We start from the raw sequence: 10,205 nt of genomic DNA, 5'->3' as shown, positions 1-10,205 counted from the left end.
CTGCTGCCACTTGCCCAGCGAGGGGAGGAGGGGGCGGGGTGCAGGCGTGACTCGCTTCAGGCAGAAGGGGGCAAGTGTCAGCAGGACAGAACTCCCAGTGCTGCTATGCCTACATCCTGCATCCCTGTTGGGCAAGCAGCAGCAGGACAGAACCCCTGCTCCCAGCGCTGATGCGGGCATTGCCACTGTTTGCCAGCTGGTGCAGGGGTGGATGCGGGTGCCGCCGCACTGGGAGTGGTGGCTTTGCCATGCTGCCACTTGCCCTTGTGCACGGGGCAAGCTATGCCCGTATCTCGCCCCTCCTGCCCTGGCTGGGCAAGTGGCAGCAGGGCAGAGCCCCCGCTTCGAGCATTGTCATCCCCGCATTCTGCACCCCCCCATCCTGTGTCCCAACAGACTTATCAGCTGCAGGCAGCTGTCGGCTGCCTGTTTAGTCTATGGCCAAATCGGCCAAAGCTTTTCTGAATCAATTCAGAGGGTTCCAGTTTATTTGGAACTTTTAATTAGTCTCCCGATTCGATTTGGATTCGGAGATTCGATCCCCGAATCAGGCTGAATCTTCTCTGAATTGGCTGCCAAAGTTTCACACAGCCCTAGTAGGGCTGTGTGAAGCTTCGTTCCCTGATTCGATTCGGTGGAGATTTGGTGGCTGAATCTTCGAATCCAAATCGAGTCAGAGGGCCCTTTAATCTTTCCGAATTGAATCGGAAAGGTTCAGAGATTCAGACATAGAGACAGTTTAGATGTTTTTCCTACATAGCTCAAGGTATCAGGCGGCTGGTGAATGCTGAGATGCCGGGGCAGATGGAGTGTCCCACAGAAGTGCGGGCGGCTCCCCAGTATGCTCAGCAGCGGACCCAGAATTGGACCAGAAGCATTTCGAGTAGACTTCCTGGTCCACCAGGGAGCATGTGGGGAGCCCCCCCTCGCCCCGCCAACTCAGCAGCAGGTACCTTCTGGGTCTGGGGTGGCCACCCAGGGTCCCCCTTCAGCCAATCGCTGAGCCAGCAGGGTGTGAGGGGGCCCCCCAGCACGCTCCCTGGTGGACCCGGAAGTGGACCAGAAGTATTTCAGGTCCACTTCCAGGTTCACCGCTGAGCATGTGGAGGCCCCCCCCCCACACCTGTGGGACACTGTACCCACCCCAGCATCGCAGTGTTCACAAGCTGCACTGGTACTTCAAGTTACGTAGAAAAAACATTTAAAGCTGTGTCTATGTCCGAATCACCGATTCTCTGAATCGGCATCGAATCTTCAGATTCGGATTTGGCCGAATCAAATCGGGGATAGTGATCTGAATCAACAAATGAGTCGCTGTCCCTGATTCGGGCCGAATGCGAATCAAATAGGGCCCGCTTGACACACTCCTAATAATCATGCTATGGAGAACCTTCAGGACTACAGGTAACATACATTTTTCAGCTATATCTATACTTGATTTTATATTTGTCACCATAATGCAGTAGCAAATATATGCAAATAATGTGCATTTATTAATTTCCAATATTTTCTATAAAGTGACACAGATTGATATAATGTTTTCCTCCTAACACGGCGAGCCAGACTGCATTTTATCCCTCTGTACCTGCTATACAGTTAAGACTGTTTTCATTCCTGTTATGTAGGTAAAGCCTTTGCCATTTCAAGGAGCAGCTCAAATACCTGCTTTATAGAGTAACCATTAGTAAAATTCTACCATACTAAACACAGTTTCAAATTAGTAACCTTTTTTTACTATTAGCCAAAAATAAAGAGAGTCCAGTGTTCTTTCCCTCTCATTTTTGGAAACTACGAAGTATTCCCATAATCCTTTCTTCCGTTTTGGACATCAAACATAGCCTCCCAACTCAACGTGGAGCAAGCAAGGAAAGTCTCCCAAAAATAAACACACTTTCCACAATTCTTGCTGCATTGCTAGAAATTGCTAACATAGTATTTGACAGGTTTTGTATATCTGTTGCCATTTTACTTTCACTAATAGATCTTCGTTAGCATTGTCACAGGGCATAATTTTGGAGCTAGGGAGCAAATTCTCACTTTTTCTGTTTGTTGGATTTCATAGCCAAATGGCTGTCTCCCTTTACACTATCTGTTTCAGAACCAGATATTTTAAAAACAGAAGGGTACAAGCTAGTGATACTGAACTGACTATCAAGTCCGAGATAGCTGAACACTAAAAGTATGGAGGAATGTAAACTGCAATATTGGGGGATGAAGTAATTTAGTTTTTTTCCATTGTATGTATCCTTGACTTCCCCCTTTTTGTTACAAAAATCCAGTGCTTCTAACCTAGCATGCATATGTGTTTTTCTTCCAGCTTAGACATTGCAGTAGCTTTATTGGCAAAGGATAAGAATTCCAGCAGATTTCCCCATAAGGAAAAATCATTTGCAGGGAGATCCAGGGTTCAGGTTCCTTCTCAAGATCGTTGGGACTTCTGTAAACCCCCTCATTCATATCTTGAGTTCTGAGTCCAAACACGGTAGTGGTGGTACATATGGCTGTTTTTTGGGAAGTAGACAAGCATTTATGCAGTTCTGCCTTGCATAAAACTTTAAATGTGACTGTCCCTCCAAACAGGTATCCCAAAAGTATTGGTAGGTTTTGTACACAGCTGGTCTATCTTTCCTTGTGGCAAAAAATGAATAAAGATAGTACAACTTAAAAAGCATCTTCTGGACTCTTTAGGCCCTCCTGTGTGTTGCAGAAATGTTCTCCAAAGATATTCCGATGTTTCATCATCAAAATCCGCTTGTGGATTATGATAGAACAGGCAAGAGGAATAGCTGAAAACTATCTTTCCTCACCCACGAATAGGCCCAAAGGAAATATTCATCATGTGCATATTCAAGAACGAGCATGTAGAGACTTCTATAAACATACATTGCTTACCCTGCGTGGAGATAATCCAAGCATTAAGTCTTTCCTGTAGTTTTTTCCTGGTGCTTCACAAATAATTTAGAGATCTGAGCCATGGTACTCGCTGGATTTTGTGGTGCAGTACATATAGCAATGTTCCTCAAGATAGCTAAATATTTTAAATAAAACTTTGGAACACTGCCTTGCTTTGGGGGAGATCAATATCTTTCAGACTTGGAACTGCAGATGGCTAATGCTGATCTCTGAATCTGGAAACGGATGTCTCTGAATAAAGTGGAGCAGCTGTGCTATGAAGTGTCACAGAACAGCTGATCTGCTTCATTGGGTGAAACACGTCACCAGTTGTTCTGCCTCTTGATGGTGTGAGACAAGGGGCAGTGTTTTCTCTAGAAGCTTTAGGACCTGATCCTCTGTATCCTCAGAATTTTTAGGAAGAGTTTGGCTCCTCAAGCCCTGAGAGTACCTGCCCAGCTTTCTTCACTCACCCAGATGTGTCCTCAGAGATTTCAGGGGTAGGTCTGGATAAGCAGGGAAAGTGTGGATTTCCTTGCTCACCCAGACCTGCTTCTGGCATCCCTGGGGACAGGTCTGGGTGAGTGGGGAAAGCTAGACTTTCCCTGTTTACCCAGATAGGTCCCTAGAGATTCAGGTCTGAGTAAGTGGGTCCCCAGTGGAAGCACAGGGCACAAGGGTCTTCACTCCAGGACCTGTGCAGGCTTTTCTTGCTTGCCGGGAGCACCCTGGAGATCAGGGCTGGGTTTCTAAGCAGGGAACCCTGACTTTCCCCATTATAAAAAGGCACCATGAGATTCCCCAGAGTGCCTCTCTAAGTGGGAGAAACTTGGGCAGGTGCTCTGGGGGCTAGAACAGCCCTCACACGCAAAGAGCACAACCCTGGATGGCTGGAGTTTGCAGGAAGTTCAGGTTGCCTACACTCTCCTGCCACAGAGGTAATAGAAGTCAGTTGCAATAAAGCAGTAGAATTTTACTGCTGTTTCTTGTGACACTGATTTTCTTCTGATATGGCCTGACAAAGGGTAGCAAAGTCTATTTGCATCTCCATAAAATTTTTATGGTGGCACAAATGAGACATCAGGCAACATTCTGTTTCTGTTCTGAGTTCATGTTTACTTTGACTTCAACATCTATGGTGCCTAGATACATTTCCAAAATTCCAAATACAGATTTCTCCACCTTTTCTTAAGGGTCACTGTAGTGCATGTTAAAAATCAGTTACTATTTCTTGTTATTTGCTGTATGAAAGGATATAGGTGTTATAGATTCTTTGAAGAGCTAAAGGGTGATTGCAAGTAGCAATAAAGGCCTCTGGCAGATGTCAATATAGTGGCATGATTAGGATTTGAGAAGTTGTCACAGATTTAAAAAATCATCTGTCCTACCATGGCAGACATGCATAACAGGACATGTGTTTTTGGGGATTCTCATCACCATTTGTTTGAGGCATGCTGCTGCCTGCACTTGGACAAGGGAGATTCCTGGTATTTAGTTGTCTGTACCCAGCATGGGTGCAGCCAGGTGCATGTGTGGTGAAAAAGACTGTAACACAGTCAGCTGTGGATCAGGGAGCTCTCCATTTCACAGTCCCTATTTGGCCAGGTGCATACAATACTCCCCATACTCAGATGCTTGTGTCACTGACCTGTCAGTAGAGTGTAGTTAGGGAGCCCCCCATCCTCCAGCATGAAAACTGCACATACAGCTGGGGACCTGGAAACTACCTGATGCCCAGCTGTATATGCTGGGGTATGTATGTCTGGGCATTGAGGAGCTCCCATGGACAGCTGGGTTGGGTTTTACACAGTGGCTTTAAATGTCCTCGCGCAGGGGAGAGCCCATTGGCTCCCAGAGTAGGGACACTTAAAGCTACATTATACAGTTGCATTGTCCTGGGCTGTGAAGGTCCATGGTATGGGGTGAGAACTGCCCCTATGTGAGCTTCATCTTACTGGTATATAGTTTAATCATTTCAACAGTTCTGAATTGTCATGGTATCTATTTGTTATGGAGTAAGAGGTAGTTTTTGAGATGGCTAGCACAGTGTCTCTGGAGAATCGACTGGCAGTTAGGAGCCTTTACCTGGATTCTGCATTTAATAATGAGCTAGTATAGGAAGTCTTGGAAGGCTGTCCAGTTACTCAAATTCTCTTGTCCACAAATGGACCTCTGCCCATTGTCCCAAACACAAGGTAAGCGTTTTATAGGGAGAAAAGTCTAGCAGCTTTACATAATAGATCCTTTCTACAAGTCATGACTAATGGGCACGTTTTGCATTGTTCTGTTCCTAGACTTGAATAAGGGGCAGAAGTCATTCTCCCTAAATTCATAATTCAAAAAGGAAACATGATAAAGATTCTTAAGGATGTAGATTAACAGCATTAAAGATGCTTAGACTCTCTGCAGGCTTTTCAGCTCAAGATCAGCCCCTTAACGTGTGCTGTAAGCTTTGTGTCTAGAAAAAGAAATGCCATTGATCTGATGTAAAACTTTAAATCTTTTATTAGACGTCTACAAGTATGGACACCCTTAAAAACATTTATTGCAGAAATCCCTATTGTTAATTTTTCAGGCTTTCTTTAGAAAACTTAAAGAGTTTCCATTTTTCAATTTCTACATCAAAACTGAGTTTTTGCCATTGGGATTTTTTTTGTCAAGATTTGTATGGATAATCTTTTTTTCTTTATATTCCTGTGTCTTATTTTAAAATAAAATAACTCTTTTAGTGTTGGTTATTCACAGCACACCTTTTTGTATCTGTTCTGGTAGGCTCTTGTGTAAAAATGGAAGAATACCTTTCTCTTTTCCTGTTAGTTATAATTAATAATATTGAGTACACTGGAAGTGGTTGAGTAAGAAGATACAGTCTTGCTTGGTTGGAAGTTGTTAATTGAAAGAGAGGAACCTTACAGTTTAGAAATTTCCCTTTTTGCTGTGCTGCAAAATAACTTAGTATTTTTTCCCATTGCATCTCTTAAAATATGTTTTTTGTTCCTCAAGATATATTGTGCAGTGCAAAAAGGCTGAAATTGCTAATGCAGCCGTTGAGCTCTATCCATGTGAGAACAGAGGCTTTGGCATTGACGAAACTGGAGGTTTGGTGGTATTTACTGGTGAGGCTTGGACCTCAGCTGCCTGCCAACTTTGAACAGGTAACAAAAATGCACATAGGCTAAACTGTTCTGTTAAAACTGTGTTCTGTTAGCGTGAGCTGAGCATCTCGGAACTTTTCTGTACCTGTTTGTCTGGTCTGTCTATCACTTTCAGTCCTAAAACAGTTACTAAAAAGACAGCCATACTTGTAGGTATCAAACCTGATTTGTTTTAAAAAATGCTAAATTTTAAGGAGAATATTTAAACAGTTAAATTTGGACACCCCACCATGAACATACCTTGGATTTTGAAAAAGGCGGTGCACCTTCACATATAACAGGCTGCTTGCAGACTTTGGGGTGAGGGGAACGCGCTTTAACAGAAGCAGCAGTACATTAGTTAAATCCATCTCTGCAGCGTCTGTTAATATCAGGCTCTTCAGCGGGGCTTTTTGGTGTTTTTAGCTAAAGCTGATTCAATCAATTATTAGAAAAAAGTACCAAAAAAAAAACAAAAACCCTGAAGCTCCTGATCTTTAAAGACATAGAGCAATCTGTGTCCAACTAAGGTGCTGCCTCTTTTGGGTTGTGCACTGAGTTTTAAAAAGTACCATTTTTTCCCAACAACTGAAAGCAGCCACATAAAATTTTCTCCAGTTAAAAAGGAGCTACAAGTATTATTATTATTGTTGTTGTTATTATTCCCCCTAGAAATATTCTAGGGGGAATAATATTAACAGTATGTTATTCAGCTTAACATCAGAGCAAAAAGAAATATAACTTTACTGGAATATGCACTGACTTTATAAAGTTTAAAAAACACTAAAACCTAGGCAAAAATAGTCAAAGGATGTTGTTCTGTTACTATAATCATGATAGTTAAATATACATTTCTTATTTAGACTCATAAAACAAAGTCTGACCTTCCTGAGCATCTTGATGGTACATCCATCATTTCACTGTCATATTTACCGCACCTGATTTAATATTACCACACCTGAGTTTGTTTTTAGCTAGAACTGAGAATCTGAAGGGCTGTGAAATAGAAGATTACCAAGACTGGCTAACAGACAGCAGAATTGTAGAAGAAAGGATATCTTGAATAATGCAATGTCTATGCCATTAAAAAGGCGAGAGGGTGGCTAACACCTGTGGAGCAAAGAGAGTTTAGCAGGTGTCAGGTAGATTGTAATGAGCCACAAAGTCAGTTGACTCTGTCAGTCCTGTCTGAATAGAAATGTTGCTGCCACTGCGAGGCAGTTGATTTTAAACGTTGGGAGCAGGAATCAAGAGCTTGGGTCGGGGAGGGGGGAAAGAGGGTGCAACTGTACTGCTGTACCCCCCTGGATCTGAGTTTGCAACCATATATGTTGCTGAGGTCTGGACTATTAAGAGCATATGAATCCATGCAACTGAAAAATGTACTTAACCTCAGTTCAGTGTTCAGTAAATAAACAAACCTACAGAAGTAAGATGGAAAATATTGGCACAGTAGTCTGGCTGTGTAAATCTGTGGCACACAACTGCTTAGAACCGTTCTGTCTAATGCTGCATCACCCCTGAATAAAGCATTTCAGCCAAATATCTGTTTAACCTGGTCTGGAAAATTTGCAGAGATGAAGATTTCACAACGGGTCTAGGTAGCCTATTACAAAGTTGTCAGATAGGCAGTGAGCTCAAAAGCCTCCTGCCATTCTGTCCAGTCTGAGACCCTGGCTGCCCCAGGGCAGGAGCCCAGGAGCTGTATATTAACTGCTTGTGGGCCAGATGTGGGCCACCAGGTGGACAGCCCTGTCCTAAAGATTTGAGTTGTTTTCTACATGTGATACAGAGAGAGGCTGCTGCAAAAAAAAAAATCATGACAGCTTGTGAAGTACAAGTGATGATAGTCCCCTGATTCAAATGGGGGTAGGGCTAACTGATTCTTACTGTTAACTTGTCTTTGTGTGTGTCATGCATATTGCAAGAGATGAAAATTTTTTTATGGGTGATATCTTTCATTGAAACAACTGGATAGTTGGGATAAAGTTAGGCAAGCTTTCAAACGCAAAGCATGAAGAAAATGCTTTACATTCAGAAACTTGTCTGACTTATCCCAGCTATCCAGTTGGTCCAATAAAAGCTTTTACCTATAAAAATCTTTTCCCCTTGCATAATTCCGAGACCATCATGGCTACATTTCTCTATCACTGCCATCACATACATATTATCATTGGCATTTCATATCTTTTCAGGTTTGTGTTCCATTAATCCAAAGCACTTTAAGTCCAGATTCTTCTGCTATACTTCAAGGAACTCTTTCCCGTGTATCAGCCAATCAGAGTTTAGCCACTGCAACACCTACACAGAAATCAGGTACGAATTAAGCCTATTAACAACTATAAATCAGATTAGGTACTGATCACAGTAAATTCTCTTGAATGGTACAAGACAATGTACATCAGATAATACAGTCTTCAGTATCTTGCATTGTACCTTGGATTGCAGATAATGTTTAGCCCTGTGATGCTAAACATCCATCTATATTCAAAATATTTATTTGTATGACGTAATGGTTCGATAACTTTTGAATATAGGCATACCTCAATTACATGTTTGTCTGTTTAAACTACATCACCTTTACATAGGCAGTATTTTAAAAACTTTCCTCTGTATAAATTTCCATGCATCAGCTATAGCTTTTTTTAACAAAGTAGACCTAGTTAAAATGTATGTAAACTTGTTTGAATTGGCATATACGTTTACTTTTTTTTTCTCACTATTATAAGTTTGTTTATAGCCATGTATAATTGTCATCTGTGGAACCTTGTATGCTTCAGTATTGGCTAGAAATATACTGGTACTTCAAAACAGCATCATTTAGCATTTTACACCTTTTCATCTCTTACTTTATTTTTTCTGTCTTACCTACCCAGTATGATCAAAATCCTATTTTTTCCCTTCCCTTTCCATGATAATGCTCTTCATTACCACCTGGTGCTCCAGCCTGCAGCTCTGTGAAGCTGGAGAAGGTGGGGTGCTGAGCCCTAGGCCAGCACCTGCTCTGCCCTGCCCTGCCACGGAGGAGGAGCTGTACCCACCCTCCCAAAGCAGTGCGGGGTGCCAAAGCCAAAGCAGCCCTGCCACACAGGCAGCCCAGCCCAGGAAGCTCTGGGTGGCAGCAGTCAGCGAGGGGCTGCAGCCAACTGTGCATGGCTTCCCAGGGCGAGCTGCAGCAGTGCATGGGAGAGGGAGAGACAGGTAGCACACCTGTTAGGTATTAGTTACCCTTGCCTTCTCCTCCTTGCTCCTCTGTCCTTCTCTCCCTTCTGCCCTGCCTCCTACTGGTGCACTGCAGGGCCACCCTTCCTTCCCACCCTTCCCTCTGGACTGTTCCCGGCCCTGAGCTAAACCAGGGGCAGGCAATTATTTTGGCTGGAGGGCTGCTTAACGAGTTTTGGTGAACTGCAAAGGTGGCTCTGCCTTATGGTCACCATCCTGGGATCGATAGTCCAACCCCTAACCTCTGAACTTTGCCACCAGAAGTCCCCTCCTTTTACCCCTGGCAGCACTCCTTTGGGAAGGGGGTTTGCCATCTTGAAACTTGTAAAAAAAACCAAATTATTTACTAAAAATCAAGCATCCGTAGTAATATATTTTAATTTTATTTAAAAAAAAATATTTTTATCCTGATTTGTGTGTGTTTGTGCTTATATATAGAAGTGCTTGCATAGTAGCTCAAAATGAAGTCTTACTCTTGTTTATTGTGGGGGTGAATGGGTGGGGCGTATGGGGTTTGTGGGGGGTGTATGTGGGGTGCAGGGGTATCTGTGGGTGGGTATGGAGGAGTTGTGAGGATGTGTGCAAGGGTATGGGGTTTGTGGGGGAAGCTGTGTGCAGGGGCAGGGTGGCTGGAAGTGTGTGTGGGTGCATGTGTTATGTTTGTGTGCAGCAGTGAGCAGTGCTTCCCTAGAGGCCTGCAGGTGTGGTGGAAGGTGTGGGTGGGTGCGGTGTTTGTGTTATATATGATTGTGTGTGAAGGAGGGTGGGGTTTGTGGGGGAAGGTTTGAGGGTATGTGGGGTGTTCATAGGACCGATGCACATGCCTCCACTGGGCAGGACCAAGGAACCCATCACGAGCCAGACAAAGCCTCTCTACAAGCCGTATCTGGCCCACCAGCTGTATTTTGCCCACCCCAATCTAAACTATAACTAGTAAGCTAGAACTGGTTATCGCTG

The 10,205-nt window shown here is 43.5% G+C and overlaps 1 protein-coding gene across 4 annotated transcripts in view; it reads left to right on the top strand.

Moving 5' to 3' along the window:
• The window catches only part of RIF1 (replication timing regulatory factor 1), an 81,801-nt gene that overhangs the window by 29,582 nt on the left and 42,014 nt on the right, over positions 1-10,205 (top strand). For all 4 annotated transcript variants that reach the window (XM_019522426.1, XM_019522425.1, XM_019522422.1 and 1 more), the window contains exons 9-10: positions 5,896-6,047; positions 8,222-8,342. In XM_019522426.1, the coding sequence (XP_019377971.1) occupies positions 5,896-6,047; positions 8,222-8,342 (273 nt within the window). The remainder of the gene's footprint in view (positions 1-5,895; positions 6,048-8,221; positions 8,343-10,205) is intronic.

The sequence above is a fragment of the Gavialis gangeticus genome, unplaced genomic scaffold (genome assembly GCF_001723915.1).
Source record: "Gavialis gangeticus isolate Ggan-Ray unplaced genomic scaffold, GavGan_comp1, whole genome shotgun sequence".
Lineage (NCBI taxonomy): Eukaryota > Metazoa > Chordata > Crocodylia > Gavialidae > Gavialis > Gavialis gangeticus.
Note: the sequence above shows the minus strand (reverse complement) of the source record. Positions and strands in the feature narration are given on the sequence as shown.